Below are 20,040 nucleotides of genomic sequence, written 5' to 3' on the forward strand. Positions count from 1 at the left end.
CAAAATTCTCATAGGATTATATGATGTAACTTGGTTGTTATTTTTTTACTATTTCTTTATCTAATATATGTGAGTTTGATTTTAAAAAATTTATAGGGTAATTTTTTTGTATTGGACTAAAAAAAATAAAATTTGAGTTTAAATGTAGAATTCTCTACAAATATACTTGTAATTTACTTTTTATGTTGGATTCTCTATGATATTTTTATGTAATAGCTTATTTCTTTAGCTTTTTCACACATTCAATTTTTATTACTACGTGAATTAATAAAATATTAGTTATTAAAAGAATTTAACTAGATATTTCTAACTCATGTTAATTGTTAGCTCAGGCCCTATACATGCAAGTGAATTATATTTTATTTATTTTTGTTAGATAATTTTATTTGTAATAACTTATTATTGAATATTTTTTTGTGAATATTAATAATACGTGTTGGGCAAATGAATAAAGTTATTACTATATATTTATAACTTTAAAGATGTAAGTCATTAGGATGTCATATATAAATATTTCAAAAAATTTATTATAAATTTTAATTTATATATATATATATATAGTCCCTTCGTATTCAAATAAGTGTCATATGACATAAAATTATACTCACCAAGAAAAAGTATAATTTTACATGCTTTAATGTGAAGTATAGAAAAAATGACATGAGTAAAATTGGAAGTTTAGCTTACTTTTACTCTTAAAATTTCACAATATGACACTTATTTAGAATTAATTGAGGGAATATATTAAAATTATTATAAATTGGCCCCCAACTGAGGTGAAATCCTGGCTACGTTACTGTATATATATATATATATATATATATATATATATATATATATATATATATATATATAGGAAGAGGTTCTAATAAAAACCTCTGTTAAAAGGAGAACTAGGAACCTAATCTTGGCCTTTTAAATATTAGATCTAATGGTTAGGATTTAGTCAACAAAAGAAATTGTGCATCTGTTATATTTTACTGTGCATTTAAAAAATATGCAATTTATGCAATGGAAACTAACAATGCAAAAAACTCAAGCAAATCGAAATTGTGCATCTATGCAATTGAAACTGTGCATCTATGCAATCGAAATTGGTTATTTGTAGTTTAATCTCAGCCCTCTATTTTATTTAAATCAATGGCTTTAAATTGGTTCCTAGTTTTCATCTTAAGGGGGGTTTCTATGTTAACCCTACCATATATATATATATGTATGTATATATAGGGTTTGGTTCAAGTGTAAACTCATTCTTACGGTGAAAATTAGATCATACGAACAAACACATAAAATACTTGAACAAGAGATAGTCAAATCGTGAACAATTAAATGTTCACGTGTATACAAGATTCACCCATCTTTGTTCATGTATTTTATGTATTACAATTGTTCACAACTTGACTATCTCTTGTTCACGTATTTTATGTGTCTGTTTATAGGATCTTGTTTTCACCGTAAGATAGAGTTTACACTTGATCCTTCCACTATATATATATATATATATATATATATATATATATATAGGGGGCCGCTCCAATGAGACCCCCTAATTTTAGTGAGATCTAGGGCACGATCTGGTGTGTTTATTTTATCAATCATATGGCTGATATTGTATCTGGAGGGTGATTTTTTTTCGCAGGGTTCGAATCCTGGAGGGAGCATAATATTTTAAATTTTGTTATTCATCAGTATATACTGCATTGTTCATCAGTATCTACGGCCCTGTTCATCAGTATATATGTCTTATTCATTACGAATTTTTTAAATTTTATTTTTCATCAGTATATACATCTTGTTCATTAGATATACGTTTTGTTCATTAGTATTATATGTCTTATTCATTGTACTCATGTTACACGAAAAATAGGGGGTCTCACTGGAGCGCGCCCCTATATATATATATATATACGGGAGAGTTCAATGAAGACCACTCCCCTATATAGAGAATGAAGACCAAATCTGGTTCCTTGATCTAACTTAATCTAATGGTGGTAATTTAATTGATTAAATTTATTAATTTTCATTTATTTTATAATCAAAAGGTTAAGCATGTCATTTTCTATTTAACCCTAATCTCACTCACTCTCTCTCATTCACGCTCTCTCTCTATCTCTCTATCTCAATCACTCTCCCCCTCCCCCGCCGCCTCCCCAATCCCCTGCTGCTCCGCCGCCTCCCCATCTCTGGTGCTCCGCCGCCTCCCCATCTCTCCTACTGCTCCTCCGCCTCCCTCCCCGCCACCTTCCCAATCGCCTCCATCTCTCCTGCTACTGCTCCGCCGCCTTCCTCCCCGCCACCTTCCCAATCGCCTCCATCTCTCCTGCTGCTGCTCCGCCGCCTCCCCAATCGCCTCCATCTCTCCTCCTGTTGCTCCGCCGCCTCCCAAATCGTCGTGGGCGCCTCCTCCTCTGCTCCGCTAGTTCATGCACCCATCTGTACTTCGATCGGCGGCAGCAACGACCGCAAATCCTCCCAGCTGCCGCTTCCCTTTTTCAGATCTTACATCGCCGTCGCCGCCCTTGCTCCTCCGGTGAGGACGCCGCCTATCGCCCTTGTTCATCGATTTTTTCCATGTGTTCATCGATATTTTTGTACTGTGTTCGTAGAAAAATATAACGAACATTATAATGTTCATTGTCATGTTTGTAGTGTGTTCTGTCACAGCCCGCCTTAACTAAGGATAGTTAAGCCGAGTGATCTACGACTAGGGATGGGGTTAAAGAATAAGGGGAAGAAAGGGGCGTCATTTGAAACCGTAAATCTTACTCAACTTAAGAAAAATCGTCGTATTTACTCATTAATACTCTTTTGAACAGTCTATGAAAGACAACATAAAACTTAATTAATATCATTAATCAAGTTATACATCATATGAAACCATTCTCTTAAGACTCAAAGTATGACATAACATACTATAACATCAACAACATCTTGCAGCGGAAAGTAGCTAGACATATGTATGAAGACATATTCTAGACAGGTTAACTATTTATTAACAACCCTGGAGACTCCGCTCATTGCAGCACCATCATCACATCAGCTCAACCTGCACATTTAGAAAACATATGCAGGGCTGAGTACAAAAGCACTCAGTGGGCACGTATGCCTAGGTATAAAAATACATGCTTCAAAACTGTAAATTGTCATGCCATCATAAACAGTACAGCAAGGGAGTTTTTCGCTAAAAGGCCCAAGCTTACTAAATTCATTTGTGATTCTTAAAGTTCGTCTGCAGACTAAGTTCTCTTGTAATCTATCATATCTGGAACTTTGTGCCGGAGAGGTGGCCACCTCTCACGGTCACTTGACCGGCCAACCCGCTAGATGACTCACGGTCACTGGTGTACACTAGTCCTGGCAGGATAGCTATCAACTGCTCACGACCCGAATTCGATTGCATCATTGGCAAAGCCAAAGCAGATAGATATCTGTAACACCCCGCCTATTTATATTAAGTTTAGAATTTATTTTAAACTTAGATTAGGATGATTTACGCCGGAAAAAAAAAATGAAAAATGATTTATATTTTAAATTCCAACAAAATTTATTTACAGAAGCCTTTATAAAAATTTAGTCTTTTGAAATTTTGTGCATTTCATAAATTGAATTATATGAATATGTGATTATTCTATATGATTAGTATTTATTTGTACATGATTTAATTTAAGTCTATATTAGGCTTTAATTTTTGAATGTGTTGGGCTTTGACAAATATTATTTTGGGCCCTAGTTTTAATTAAGTCTTCCTTGTTAATAATTAAGCCCAAAAGTCATTTTTCCTAAAAAAAAAAAAAAAAAAAAAAAAAAAGAAACCCAACCCACCACCTCCATAGCTGCCAAGTACAGCACCCCCATTTTGACTCCTTCACCCATCTCAACCATGCGCGTACAGCACCTCCATTTTGACTCCTTCACCCATCTCAACCATGCGCCCACTCTTTTGCACGCTCCCTACCATTTTTGACTCCTTCACCCACGCTTCCTAACTTAACATGTTCATCCTACTCCCTTAAATATCCCCCTTATTCATCTAATTCCTCACCCCAGCAACGAAGTTCAAACAGAAACAAGATCACCACATAATATAGCAGAATTCATTCAATCAAGGTTTTACCTTCTAAACTCCAACTTATTCCCTCTGCATAAATGGCAATACGATGCATCCTATCTATGTATGCTGTTTTACTTCTACAACTTAACAAACCAACAAGCATGAGTAGCAGCCCCATAACTGAAGATACAAGCTTTATATATATATCTGCATATATACATACATATATGATGCATGTTTGAGATAAAAGGAGAAGAAGTTGAGTTTGAAACTTTGATTTTTATTCCTTGTTTTTAAACTGCGATGCTTGAGTCGGGCCGCTGCCTCGAGTCGAGTAGAGTCTGGGCGGCGACGGTGGCTGCAAAGAGCAGTTGCTGTCGACCGGAATTGAGCAGGATGAAGGGGTAGATGGGTGGTAGCAGCGGCCATTTCTGCGGTCTGACAGAAGGCGAGACCGGAGGCGGAGGCGCAGCCTGTAGCTGCGTCGTCGTCGGAGAGAGATGAGGGAGGCTGGGCTTGGCGGCGGTGGTGCCGCTGCTGCCCAGCCAAGGACGGACGGAGGGGAGTGACAGAGAGGAAGTTTCAGAGGGCGTTCGGCGGCGGCAGTGGGCTTCGTCTGCTGTTGTTCGCTGGTCTGTTTCGAGGGACGTCAGGTGGCGGCGGTAGATCTTGTCAGCTGCTGCGGCCGCCGATTTAGAGAGGGGGGCGGTCGGCGGCAGCTTTCCTGCTGTAGTCGCCGGACTGATTCAGCGAGAGAGAGGGAGAGTGATGTTGTGCGTGCCGGGGTGTGGAAGAGAGGGAGGAGCGGTGGCGGCTGGTTCGCTGCTTCGCCGGAGAAGCCGCGCCGCGTCTGTGTATGCGTGAGTGTGTGTTGCGCCGCTAGAGAGAAAGCGAGAATGATTCTGCAGGGTGTGTGTGAGTGTTGTGCGGCTGGGGGAAGAAGAAAGGGGGGAGGGAGTGTTGGGCCTTAGGTTTGGGCTAGGATGGAGTTGGGCTGTTGGGCCGATTTTTCTTTCAGTTGGGCCAGTGTTTAATTAAATGGTTGGGACTCATTTTATTTAAACTTGGGCTGCCATTTTTTTTTATTTTTGGGCTGCGAATTTTAAAACAAAAACATGGGCTTCCATTTAATTGTTAGACTTCTTTAATTGATTTATCAATTTAATTCTTTAATTTGGGTTTAAATTAATTATTTTTGAAAAAGTTTGCATAATAGTATTTTCTTATTATGTGCATATGTTAAATATATTTATTAAATTATGTGAGTTAAAGCATGAATTAATTTTTGCATCAAACATTTTACATAGAATCATTTATGATTAAATTGGTTTTATTATTAAAAATCGAATAAGGATATTGTTGGTGTCCTTGACTCAAGAATTTATTTTCTTAAATATTTAATTATTAAAATATGAAAACCCGGCTAAGTGAATCATAGGATGATAAGCACTTCACTATGACTTAAGATTAGATTCGGGAGACCTATTAAGATTATAGATTTCTTGTAGGCTTTGTGGATCGTGAGGACTAGCACTGCTATACCAATTCAGAGTTAAGAATAAACGACAGGCTTTGCCTATTCAGGTGGGCTTATTTACCAAATGTATGGTTTAGCTATTGAGCTTAAATGTTTCAATGAAATAAAAACTGTTTATCCGATAAAATATTTTGTGCACTCTGCTCTGTTTAAGGCTCGCAACAATGAATCGATCGAGGTTCTCTCTTGACCTAACACGTTATTTGAGAATTGTGTACACCTATTAGCTGACCTGGTGGGTTGATCTCCATCGGGCACTAATCATGTATGAGGCGTTATAAGGGTGCTCGACGGGATGTGTTCCGGAGCATTGGGTCCCAAATGGGAACTTGACTGGGTTACGCCCTCAGTTCAAGTAAAGCAGGAGTAATGGATCCGTCGGTGGCTAAAAGGTCCGGGATCACAGCGAGTAACGGAAAGGGAGTGTGACAATTGCGCGCAATATAATAAAATGTTTTAACATGCTTAGAAGTTATTTCAATTTAAAACCTTCTAAGTCATGTCAAGTATAATTGGATAAACTGCTCTTATGATTATGAAATGTTTATAAAAATGCTAGCCCACTAAGTACATTAGTACTTAGCCCAAAATTACTTTCAAATGTTTTCAGGTTGATTGGTTGGTGCTGACGGGGCAGAGCTGAGGCTAGGGTTCAACTCCGTATTTTGTCTTCCGCTGTTGCATTAGCTCTTATTTGTCTTATGTTTCTCTATCTTAAAAACTTTTATGTTAAATTCTGAATTATGTTTCTTATCGAGCTTAGACTCTCAACTCTAGCACTATGTTATTTAATATTGGTTATCAGAAGCATGAAACCAAACTTGTGATCCTAAGATTTAGAATGTTATTAATTGATTACTATCAGTTGATTTATGTCTTTCTTCACTCAAAGGGCGTTGCCCGACTTCTTATCCTATTATTTGAATTTCACAAGGTCCTTCCCTTGTTCATTTCTATGATTTTAATCGCACCCCGATTATAGTTTATTCCTTCAAGAATTGGGGTGTGACAGAATGGTATCAGAGCATAAGTTTTCTTTCATGTCTCTGATAATCGTAAGCTTCTAATGTCGAGTCTAGAATAGTACCTCTAGGCTTCTAAGAAAATTTGTTGACCCTCAGCTCGCCGTCACATTGCCGCAACAAAAGGTACGACTTAAAAATTTCAATGATTTTAAATGCTTTCAAAGTTTTTAAGAAGTGCGCGCTTTCAATGGATGATGTTATATGAATTGCTTATCCCTTTCATATTGTTATTTTGAGCCTTTAACTCATATAACCAATGTATGTATGTATGTATGTCGTGTTTGGGACTACCCGAGCCCTTAACGAATCAATGAATTTATGGTCGAGTTAGATTCCATTAATCTTTCCGGTTTAAGAAAAATTTTATGAAAGGGACATTTATTGTCCATATGTTTAAAGGTTTCAAAAGAAACAAATGATTAAATGAATGAAAAGTTTTATGTTATCGTTTTAGGTCCACTGCCTGTACGATATAAATGATGAGTCTCTTACAAACCGTTTGAGTACTACCCAAGGATACTTTAGAAATGTTAGTCGTGAAAGCTCCGCTTGATCGATTTAAGTAAGAAATGATAAGATAGCAACGTTTAACATAGATATGTTACAACGTAGAAGAAATGTCATGAGATTAAGGTTTCACTTAAGTTATTCCACTTAAGTTTAGATTAGTTTCCACATAGAACTAGTCTTTCACATGGTTACACTATAGAAGCGATATATCTCGTGTATATCTATATATGTATGTATGTATGTATGCCGAATGAGTCTCTTCGTCTGCTGATTCTCGTCCATCAATCAGAATGGAAGGTGCACCAAGAGGACGTGGTAGAGGGCGCGGACGTGGCCGTGGGCGCGGTAGGGGATTTGTACCCGAAGAGCCTATTCCACAAGTAGCACCAAATCGCACAGCCGAGGAAAAGTTTCGCAAGGAAAAACCTCCAACGTTTGATGGATTGGGCGAACCTGCGGATGCCGAGAAATGGGTTAGGGCAATAGAACGGATCTTCAACTACATCCGTTGTGATGATGAGGATAAAGTGGCATGCGCAACTTATCAGTTGGTGGACGAAGCTGACTTTTGTTGGGAGTCAGTGAGGCGGACAATGATTGACGAACAGTGGGAGGATTTCACATGGGAAGAATTCAAGGCTGAATTGTATGAGAAGTATATACCGGGATGTTACCGACAGAAGAAACAGAATGAGTTTTGGAATCTGAGACAGAAAACGGGAACTGTGACTGAGTACGACAGGGCCTTCAATCAGCTATCAAGATATGCTCCGACGTTGGTGGACAGTGATGAGAAACGCGCAGAGAAGTTCAGAAACGGACTGCGTCACGAGATAGCGATTTCCCTAGCAAGTCAAGGGGGTCTCACATACGCGCAGACATTGAGCAGAGCCCTCACTATTGAGTCATTGTTGCCAAGGGAAAAAGGAAAATCCCCCGAACAGTCTGGATTTGTACCATCTCAAGATGGTAGTAAGGGAAAGCGAAAATGGAATGAAGGAACTGGTGGAAACATTGGAAATGGGAAGAAACCATGGGTGGCGAATCAAAATCGGAACCAACATCAGAATCCACAACCTCAAGCAATGGTTCAAACTCCTTGCCCAAAATGTCAAAAACTCCATCCGGGAGAATGTCTGAAAGGAATGAACGTCTGCTATAACTGCGGAGAGGCCGGGCATTATGTCTCGAATTGCCCAAAGAAGGGAGGTGGAGCACCCCAACAACAAAATCCCGGGAACCAACAGCGACAAAACCAAGGTCCTAGAGGAAATCAGGGGCAACCACAATACGTTAGGGCCTATGCCATTAACCAACACCAAGCAGCGGGAGATCACGGAAACCTGGCAGGTACCATTATGTTTTCGACATGTCGATTATAGCTCTATTCAATATTGGAGTATCCTATTCTTCCATTTCATATGTTGCTTGTAAGAAATTAGAATTTACGCTATAATCGTCCGTAACAACGTTAGAAATTAGTACAACTAACGATGAAAGACTGCTACTAAGGACGTCACCGCGAACTCAGAGCTCGATATAGGCGCGGAAACATTTAGACATACTTACATGTTATTCCTATGATAGAATTTGATGCAATCCTCGAATTGGTTGACTTACTCAAGTCAGAGCCACGATACTTTTAAACAAGAGAAAGATCCCTCTTCAATCTTCAGGAAAGGACGAGACAAGTTTCCATAAGGTACCAGATTTTGAGGAAAATTTTCTAGTTCGAAGAACAATGTCACACTATTAGAAAAGCTAAGACCGCATATGATTTAGTGCCACACAAGAGTTGAGTGGAATGAAAGTCTAGTATCCAAACTAGATGACCCAGATATGCAATTTCGAGGACGAAATTTTTATAAGGAGGGAGGAATGTAACACCCCGCCTATTTATATTAAGTTTAGAATTTATTTTAAACTTAGATTAGGATGATTTACGCCGGAAAAAAAAAATGAAAAATGATTTATATTTTAAATTCCAACAAAATTTATTTTCAGAAGCCTTTATAAAAATTTAGTCTTTTGAAATTTTGTGCATTTCATAAATTGAATTATATGAATATGTGATTATTCTATATGATTAGTATTTATTTGTACATGATTTAATTTAAGTCTATATTAGGCTTTAATTTTTGAATGTGTTGGGCTTTGACAAATATTATTTTGGGCCCTAGTTTTAATTAAGTCTTCCTTGTTAATAATTAAGCCCAAAAGTCATTTTTCCTAAAAAAAAAAAAAAAAAAAAGAAACCCAACCCACCACCTCCATAGCTGCCAAGTACAGCACCCCCATTTTGACTCCTTCACCCATCTCAACCATGCGCGTACAGCACCTCCATTTTGACTCCTTCACCCATCTCAACCATGCGCCCACTCTTTTGCACGCTCCCTACCATTTTTGACTCCTTCACCCACGCTTCCTAACTTAACATGTTCATCCTACTCCCTTAAATATCCCCCTTATTCATCTAATTCCTCACCCCAGCAACGAAGTTCAAACAGAAACAAGATCACCACATAATATAGCAGAATTCATTCAATCAAGGTTTTGCCTTCTAAACTCCAACTTATTCCCTCTGCATAAATGGCAATACGATGCATCCTATCTATGTATGCTGTTTTACTTCTACAACTTAACAAACCAACAAGCATGAGTAGCAGCCCCATAACTGAAGATACAAGCTTTATATATATATCTGCATATATACATACATATATGATGCATGTTTGAGATAAAAGGAGAAGAAGTTGAGTTTGAAACTTTGATTTTTATTCCTTGTTTTTAAACTGCGATGCTTGAGTCGGGCCGCTGCCTCGAGTCGAGTAGAGTCTGGGCGGCGACGGTGGCTGCAAAGAGCAGTTGCTGTCGACCGGAATTGAGCAGGATGAAGGGGTAGATGGGTGGTAGCAGCGGCCATTTCTGCGGTCTGACAGAAGGCGAGACCGGAGGCGGAGGCGCAGCCTGTAGCTGCGTCGTCGTCGGAGAGAGATGAGGGAGGCTGGGCTTGGCGGCGGTGGTGCCGCTGCTGCCCAGCCAAGGACGGACGGAGGGGAGTGACAGAGAGGAAGTTTCAGAGGGCGTTCGGCGGCGGCAGTGGGCTTCGTCTGCTGTTGTTCGCTGGTCTGTTTCGAGGGACGTCAGGTGGCGGCGGTAGATCTTGTCAGCTGCTGCGGCCGCCGATTTAGAGAGGGGGGCGGTCGGCGGCAGCTTTCCTGCTGTAGTCGCCGGACTGATTCAGCGAGAGAGAGGGAGAGTGATGTTGTGCGTGCCGGGGTGTGGAAGAGAGGGAGGAGCGGTGGCGGCTGGTTCGCTGCTTCGCCGGAGAAGCCGCGCCGCGTCTGTGTATGCGTGAGTGTGTGTTGCGCCGCTAGAGAGAAAGCGAGAATGATTCTGCAGGGTGTGTGTGAGTGTTGTGCGGCTGGGGGAAGAAGAAAGGGGGGAGGGAGTGTTGGGCCTTAGGTTTGGGCTAGGATGGAGTTGGGCTGTTGGGCCGATTTTTCTTTCAGTTGGGCCAGTGTTTAATTAAATGGTTGGGACTCATTTTATTTAAACTTGGGCTGCCATTTTTTTTTATTTTTGGGCTGCGAATTTTAAAACAAAAACATGGGCTTCCATTTAATTGTTAGACTTCTTTAATTGATTTATCAATTTAATTCTTTAATTTGGGTTTAAATTAATTATTTTTGAAAAAGTTTGCATAATAGTATTTTCTTATTATGTGCATATGTTAAATATATTTATTAAATTATGTGAGTTAAAGCATGAATTAATTTTTGCATCAAACATTTTACATAGAATCATTTATGATTAAATTGGTTTTATTATTAAAAATCGAATAAGGATATTGTTGGTGTCCTTGACTCAAGAATTTATTTTCTTAAATATTTAATTATTAAAATATGAAAACCCGGCTAAGTGAATCATAGGATGATAAGCACTTCACTATGACTTAAGATTAGATTCGGGAGACCTATTAAGATTATAGATTTCTTGTAGGCTTTGTGGATCGTGAGGACTAGCACTGCTATACCAATTCAGAGTTAAGAATAAACGACAGGCTTTGCCTATTCAGGTGGGCTTATTTACCAAATGTATGGTTTAGCTATTGAGCTTAAATGTTTCAATGAAATAAAAACTGTTTATCCGATAAAATATTTTGTGCACTCTGCTCTGTTTAAGGCTCGCAACAATGAATCGATCGAGGTTCTCTCTTGACCTAACACGTTATTTGAGAATTGTGTACACCTATTAGCTGACCTGGTGGGTTGATCTCCATCGGGCACTAATCATGTATGAGGCGTTATAAGGGTGCTCGACGGGATGTGTTCCGGAGCATTGGGTCCCAAATGGGAACTTGACTGGGTTACGCCCTCAGTTCAAGTAAAGCAGGAGTAATGGATCCGTCGGTGGCTAAAAGGTCCGGGATCACAGCGAGTAACGGAAAGGGAGTGTGACAATTGCGCGCAATATAATAAAATGTTTTAACATGCTTAGAAGTTATTTCAATTTAAAACCTTCTAAGTCATGTCAAGTATAATTGGATAAACTGCTCTTATGATTATGAAATGTTTATAAAAATGCTAGCCCACTAAGTACATTAGTACTTAGCCCAAAATTACTTTCAAATGTTTTCAGGTTGATTGGTTGGTGCTGACGGGGCAGAGCTGAGGCTAGGGTTCAACTCCGTATTTTGTCTTCCGCTGTTGCATTAGCTCTTATTTGTCTTATGTTTCTCTATCTTAAAAACTTTTATGTTAAATTCTGAATTATGTTTCTTATCGAGCTTAGACTCTCAACTCTAGCACTATGTTATTTAATATTGGTTATCAGAAGCATGAAACCAAACTTGTGATCCTAAGATTTAGAATGTTATTAATTGATTACTATCAGTTGATTTATGTCTTTCTTCACTCAAAGGGCGTTGCCCGACTTCTTATCCTATTATTTGAATTTCACAAGGTCCTTCCCTTGTTCATTTCTATGATTTTAATCGCACCCCGATTATAGTTTATTCCTTCAAGAATTGGGGTGTGACAATATCATACTAAAATTGAAACATTTTATGGCAAGACAATACTTGAAATAACTTTAACTCAAAGATTTTGTCATGAAATAACTTGCTTGAATGTAACATTTAAACTCATTTGATATATATGAAACTGAAATTAACAGTTAGATCATCTCATGCATTCATTCGTATAAGAGGCCTACGATACGTAGGGGATCTCTATATACGTATAGTAAAAGTAATGCCCACCTCGTTGTGTCTCTGTATCAATGAGTAACGTCACTCTCTCCCTCAAGTCGTTACTTCCCAAAAGGACCTTCATCGTTATGAAGAATTGGTGAGAAGTTATAAAAGAAACCTCGATTAATAATCTAATCTCTTTTATGAAACATTAGTATCTCTAATGTTTATCTCTCTTGATTGTTAATCAATATAACAATTATTATCTCTCGTCATTACTCATTAATTATAACATCCTTATGTTATAATTAACAGCACTTCAATTAAAAGAAATATTTAACACATCGAAAAGTCCACTTTCTTAGCAGATCTATTCGCTCTCATCTCGTCTAATTAACCAATTAGAAAGTTAAACTTTCCATTAGGCATGTATTTGAGTCACGGGTCAACAAGAATTGACTATGCTCAAATCCTAATTTCACTAAAAATTTCGGCATGACCCATTCATATAAAATGTCAGCCACGAGATTTCATCGCGTGAATCTCACTACGTGAACTCGTCTCTCGACTCAAAACTTAACATCTTGACATCTTTTCAACGCAAACCAAACAATTCAAAATCATCAAAACTCTTTATCAGTAAACTATCATTTATACTCGACACCAATTGTTCGAGTGTCAGATACCAACATTTATGTGCGTTAATCATAACTCTCACAACTCACACCATTTAGTCATATCGTATCATCCATCAAAACAAATATAATCAAATTGTTTTCTAGAAAGTTTTGCTGTTTTTGTGTCATCTTTAAAAATTCATAACAACCAACTCAATCATCATAAACTCTCATACCAATTGATCTCAAAACCTTCATGAAGTGTAGTTCAATCTAAAAATGGTAGTTAACCAAAAAGGTTAAAGGTTTTTGGAGATATTGCTCTTTTAGTGCAGGCTGTCAAAGATTGACAGTTTCTGCCAATTTTGTTTAGGCCATTAGAAACCAAGTCAAACCTTAATAAAATTCCATCAAATTTAATCAGCCAAAACTAAAGGTATCCTTGAAGATTTGGTTAAAATTTCACAAGAGAAAACGTTCATATGATCTGCCAAATAAACAATGAAACTCATACACTTTTACTGTTGGAAAAATATGACAGCAGAACAGGGCATTTTTGAAATAATAAACTGCTCTGTTTCAGAGGTCATAAAAATCGAAATCTTATGTTTTTAGAAAAGTATTGAAGTCTAGTTTCGTTTAAAAAAAAACGGTGATGCAAAATCCTTCATGGATTAATAGATATAAACGTTTTTGTGAAGTCTACCAACAGTTGACAGATTCTGTCAAGGGTTTTTCAAAATATCTTTAAAATAGCAAACATCATCCAAAAGACATGAAATTTTGCAGCGACGAAATACACATATCATAGATAAACATACTAAAATTTCAGAGCCATCAAGCAATGAAACTCATCGAAACATAAGCTTGAAACTGCTGTAAAATTTGACAGAATTCCAGTTTTAATTTCGTTCAACAATTATCATCCATAAATTGTAAATCAATTAGCATGCTCATGTGATATCGTAGAACACATATACGCAATAATTCATTATGCAACGTCCCAAACTTCACGAATTTAAATAATCATACTCTAAAAACTTATAAAATTTTCGTGCTTGGAAAAATACGAATTTAATATATATCGATCCTAGCATGCCCCTAAGCACAAATATAAAGTCAAAACGATCAAACAAAAATCGAAAGACAAGCTAACGGACGAAAAACGGGGCTGCCCTCATGAGTTTCATAGCTACGGTTCGTTCCGTTCTTACTCTCTTCATTAAACATGCTCAACATCTACCCAAGAACAACATACTAAAATTTCACCACGATCCGACGTCGTTTCAAAATAAAGTCGAGAATCGACGTTTTTCGACGTCGACTAAACTCGAAAATCTAACCATCAAAACGTAGGTAGAGATGTTACCTACTTAGATACGTGATCGAAAAGATGATCGGGGCTCGTCTTCTCGCTCAAAACAGAGCTCAAAAGCTCCAACTCCTCAACAATGGAGATATGCGTGAGTTGTGTGTGTGTGTTTAGTGTGTGTGAGATAATTAAAAATTAAAAGTGAGGGGTGTTGGCTGCTAACAGCCGTAAGTAAGTGAGGGGAAAGGGGTTTGGGCGGTTGGGGTGTGGTTAGGGGTAGGGTAGGTTAGATATTTAGTCGTTAAATATCTCGTTTCGTCTCGTCTCGTCTCGTCTTAACGACTAACTACCCATACTCTTCGTTACTCGCCCTCTCAACTCCTACTCACTTTCATTACACTCGTAATTCTATATAAATATAGAAAACGCATGCTCGTTCTCGAAATTCTGATAAACGAGCTCGGTTCGTTTATCGAGAAATCCCGATTTACTATTCACTCGTCGTCCAAAAATAAAAACTTTCATTATTGGACTCGTATCGAAAAACTAAGAATATTTCTCGACGACGTGCACGTAAGATTTTGAAAGTCGACAAAAAGACGAAATAGCAGTATTTTTACTATTCATCGTCAAAAAGTCAAAAATTTCAAAAACGTCTTAACGGACTCAGATTTCACTTCCGAGTTCACTGTTCTCATTCAAATAATTATCTCGAATTATTCAAATACTCAAACTCAAATACGAATATAAAATCTCACATCATCAAAAGAACATCTCAACGTCTTTAAAATAACAAGAAAACTTCATATATCTCCTCATCTATTTACAAAGTAATCAAACAAGGGATCTAAACCTTAATTACTCAAACTCAAGTAATTAAACACGTCATCAAAAGCCCGGGTATTACATACCCTCCCCCTTAAAATAAATTTCGTCCCGAAATTTGTAACTCCTGTAAATGTTTCGAGTACTTCTCTCACATCTTATCCTCAAGCTCTCTTTCCACTTCTTTCTAACTATCATATCTCCATTGGACCTTATCCAATGCAATCGACTTATTACTCAATTGCTGAATTTTATGATTTAGCATCATATGAGGTCTCTCTTCATAACTCAAGTCTGGTTCTAAGATCATTTCTTCTTAGTAAACCGCATGGTTTGGGTCGAAAATATATATCCTCTCAATTGTGACACGTGAAACACGTTATGCACATTTCCAAAGCTAGGTGGCAAAGCCAACCTGTACGCTATTGGACCTATCTTTTGCAATATCTCGTAAGGACTTATAACTCTGGGTCTAAGCTGTCCTTTAACTCCAAATCTATTCATCCCCTTTGAGGGTGAAACCTTCAAGAAAACTTCGTCTCCTATCTAGAAACTTTGTCTCACATCTTATAGGCAAACTCAATTAGTGGCAACACATTCTCCCGATGTACTCCTCTATAAAGGATAGTAGTTCTTATCATATCTTCTATCGTCTACTATGCTAAAATTCATCCTTGTACTCAACTCTTTCTGTAACTCATCCAAAAACATGATGTAAATTTTTTTTTTGAGGTGATCTACACCGGTACCCAAAGCAATCTTATAATCTCACGAACGTACAATTGTGCTAACTTATCTGGTCCATACGCGATTAGGATCGGTATGTAATGTGCAGATTTTGTTAGTCGATCTACAATCACCCAAATTGTTGTATTTCTTCTTTGACTTTTCGGTAAAGCTATCACAAAATCCATCGCTATGTGATCTCATTTCCACTCGGGAATCTCCAACAGTTTTAACTTCCCTTAGGGTCGTTGGTGTAATGTTTTCACTTGCTGACAAGCTAAGCATCGCTCTACAAACGAAGCTATGTCTCGTTTCATTCTGTCCCACAAAATCTCTTTTTCACAACCTAATACATCTTTGTGCCTCCTAGGTGGGCGGTGTAAGGCGTGTCATGAGTCTCACTCATGATCGTATTCTTAAGTTCATCATCGCGGGGAATGCATATTCTCCCCTCAAATAAAATAGCATTATCTGATGCTTTTTGGTAACTCTTGAGATCTCCTGCTCTTATCCTTTCTCGTAACTTGTTCATTGTCTCATCTTTCCTTGTGCTTCAATCACCATTTTCCTCAAACTAGGCATCGTCGCAACAATACTCGCTATCGTCCCTGGTGGTTTTATCATCTCTATCCTCATCTTGTCAAAGTCCTTTATAAGCTCATCCTCTCTCGTGAGAAGACATCCTAACTTTGACGAGACCGTTCGGCTAAATGCATCGGCTACTACATTGGCCTTGCCAGGGTGATAATTAATGTCACAGTCAACACCCTTTACTAATTCGAGCCATCTCCTTTGCCTCATGTTAATATCCTTATGCTCAAAAAAGTATTTCAAACTTTTGTGGTTCATGAAAATCTCACATCTAACTCCGTAGAGATGATGTCTCCAAATTTTCAGGGCATGCACAACGGCTGCAAGCTCTAAATCATGCGTTGGATAATTTATCTCGTGGGGTCTAAGTTGTCGTGATGCATAGACTATAACTCTTCCTTCTTGCATCAAAACACATCCTAGCCCATTCTTTGACGCATCTGTGTAGATGGTATACTCTTTATCCATTTCCGGGACTAGCAGCACTGGTGCTGTAGTCAATTTCCTTTAAGCTTTTAAAAACTCTCTTTACACTCCTCTTTCCAATTGTACTTAGCTTCTTTTCTCGGTCTTGCTATCATGGAAAATCCTTCAATAAACCTCTGATAATATCCTGCTAAGCCTAAAAAGTTGCGAATCTCGTTAGGCGTAGTTGGTGATGTCCACTCATGTACAGCTTGTACCTTGATAGGGTCAACTTTAATTCCTTCGGATGATACAATATGTCCTAGTAAAGTTACTTCGTTCAACCAAAACTCGCACTTGGTGAATTTGGCAAAAAGCTTTTCAACTCTTAGTGTTTCCAACATCGTTTTCAAATGTTTTGGAGCTCCTGCTCATTCTTCGAATAGATGAGAATATCATCTATGAAAACTAGGACAAATTTATCCAGTTATTGATGAAAACTCAATTCATGTGATCCATGAAAACTACTGGTGCCTTCGTCAAACCGAATGGCATAACTATGAACTCATAGTGCTCATACCTCATTTGAAAAGCTGTCTTAGGTATATCATTCTGTCAAAATTTGAACTGGTGGTAATATGATCTCAAGTCAACTTTCAAGAAAAACTCGCTCCTCGTAATTGATCAAACAAGTCATCTATCCTCGGCAAAGGATATTTGTTCTTGAGTGTCAATTTATTTAGCTCTCGATAATCTATGCACATTCTCAACGTGCCATCATTCTTTTGACAAAAAGGACTGGTGCTCCCCACGGGGTTACACTACGTCTAATAAAACCTAACTCGAGCAATTCTTGTAGCTGAATCTTCAGCTCTTGTAGCTCCTTAGGCGCCATTCTATAGGGTGCCTTCGACACTGGTGCTGATCCAGGTTCTAGGTCGATAGTGAACTCCAACTATCTTGTTGGTGGCAATCCTGGTAAGACCTCGGGAAATACATCTCTATATTCCCTTACCACTGCTATATCCTCAAAGTTTTTTTTTTTTTTTTTACTTGATTCTCCTTCATCATTCAAGTAAACTAGGTAAGCTTGTGCTCCTTTCTTCTTTACCAATTCCGACGCCTGAAGTGCCGAAACGATTGGAACTCTCTTCTTTCTATCAATGCCGTGAAAATATGTCTGTTCCTTCCCAGGTGGTTGGAAAGTTATCTGTCTCTTCTTACAATCAATCGGGGCAAAGTTCTCTGCTAACCAGTCCATCCTTAGAATAATGTCTACGTTCCACATAGGCATTAAGTGCAAGGTTCTTGTTTTCATCTTTAGTGATCCTAACTCAAACTCTAATTTAGAAATCATGTGAGAAACTGTAGTAGCTCTTCCTACAGGAGTGATTACTCTCAACTTGGGACTAGCTCGTTTTGGTTCGAGTTTGAAGGTAACATGCTTCAAACACTTAAAGAATGCGAGGCTCCTGTATTAAACAGGATTCTAACTGGTGCATCCAATAACTTGCCCATACTACCTTAAAGTCCTGCCTTAAACCGGCATTTAAAACTCATACATCTCTTCATCAGTATCCATCTTCTGATGAGCGAACGTGATAGCTCACAGAATTCTCAATTATACTCTACAACCGATTTCTTTCCTTGCATCAAACTTCGATAATCAGCCTCTCGCTGCTTACTGTACTCCTCGGTACATACTTCTCAAGAGTAGTCTTAAATTGTTCTCAAGTATAGTTTACCAGTTGTTCAGGTGTTAAAGTCCTCTGACGTGCCTCTCACTAGTCTTATACATTAAAAGAATCTACTAGGATAACTCAAAAGTTGTAAGGGTTCAATCCTAGAATGACATCAAAATAAATTGTTCAAGAGACTCAAATGAATGACCAGAGGGTAGAATGAAGTAACTATCAGGTCGAACAAAATGACCTAGAGTAAGAACCCATCTGGCTTTTCAACCGAAAGTTGAAACACATGGGTTTATAAACCCAAAACACGTCTACTGAGATTTGGATCATGCGGACTGGCCAGGTCCAACATAATCACTCCCCAGTCACACGGGATATACTATCCCGAACTTGGAAATTCTGTATCTTCTAAACCCTCAACATACTATACATAACAAAACTTAAGTTCACACCAGCAAGCTAAAAGCTTAAACTCAGGGTCCTATGTTCTAGACTCTTGTTTCGAAAATTCAATATTTTTCGACTCTCCTCTCATGTTGCGGTGTTGGTGGCGGAGTATTATCCCGCCCATCCTTCACATCACACTCTTGATGACATCTTTGAGGCATTTTTGAAATCACAAAAGGAAAACTCAACTCGACCAACGCTCTAAGCATCCTCGAAACTCAAGTTCAATTTACTAACTCAACTTTAAGGAAACCCTCACGGTCACCTTAACATTCATCTGTAAGGTAATAAGCACTCACGAAATGCTAACAAAAAGACCACTCTGGTCAACCTAATATATCCATCAGTAGAATGCCTCTTTTTAGAGGGCTTACATAAAGGGGTTATTTAAACCCTACAAAAACCATAGTATCTATCGTAATGTCCCTTCTAAACCGACACCATTAATAGTACTATGTCTCGGTCTGGACCTCCTACGGTAATTGCTACCAGTTAACTCATCTAGTTGCTACTTTAGCACACTAGGAACATCCATCTATTTAACATCAGTAGGGTACTATATTCGCATGCTTATCTATCATCATGTCAAAATCTCAAGTACCAGTATCTCCTAAGTAAGTTATATACATCGCAATGTAATTGCAACTAATCAAAAACGAGGGTGTACCGCGCATACTCTTAAGATCATCCTTAGCTCTAGCCTACATCGACTTCTCTTCTCATCCTCATCAACTCTAGCCCTCCTCGGCTACTTCTCATCCTCATTATCGTTTATCATTTTATCATCTTTGGTAACTGATACTCAAGGATCGACTCGATATCTACTACACTCTTCTAGAGTCCCTGGTAGAAAACAGGCATCCGGTCAGTAGATCTGCATAGAAAATCTGGGTATCTGTAACAAATCCCATCTCCTGTGGGTCCAATGCTCAAGACGACATGTCCCATCATATTGAGTGGTTTTCTTCCTTGCTCAATCCTACCACTCGATTGGTAGCACGGGGACTAGGTGCACGATGCCATCCTGTCTAGTAACAACCATAAGGCTTTCATCCTTTCATAGTCTATGAACATGTGTTTGAAAATCTGCTAGGGTATCTCTGTACCAC

General features: G+C 38.4%; 1 protein-coding gene across 1 annotated transcript; it reads left to right on the forward strand.

Moving 5' to 3' along the window:
* Positions 1–7,413: 7,413 nt before the first annotated feature.
* Positions 7,414–8,505, forward strand: LOC131023444 (uncharacterized). Its single transcript, XM_057952985.1, has one exon. It carries the CDS (start codon positions 7,414–7,416, stop codon positions 8,503–8,505), a length of 1,092 nt encoding a protein of 363 aa, XP_057808968.1.
* Positions 8,506–20,040: the final 11,535 nt, after the last annotated feature.

Source organism: Salvia miltiorrhiza, chromosome 4 (assembly GCF_028751815.1).
Source record: "Salvia miltiorrhiza cultivar Shanhuang (shh) chromosome 4, IMPLAD_Smil_shh, whole genome shotgun sequence".
Taxonomy (NCBI): Eukaryota; Viridiplantae; Streptophyta; class Magnoliopsida; order Lamiales; family Lamiaceae; genus Salvia; species Salvia miltiorrhiza.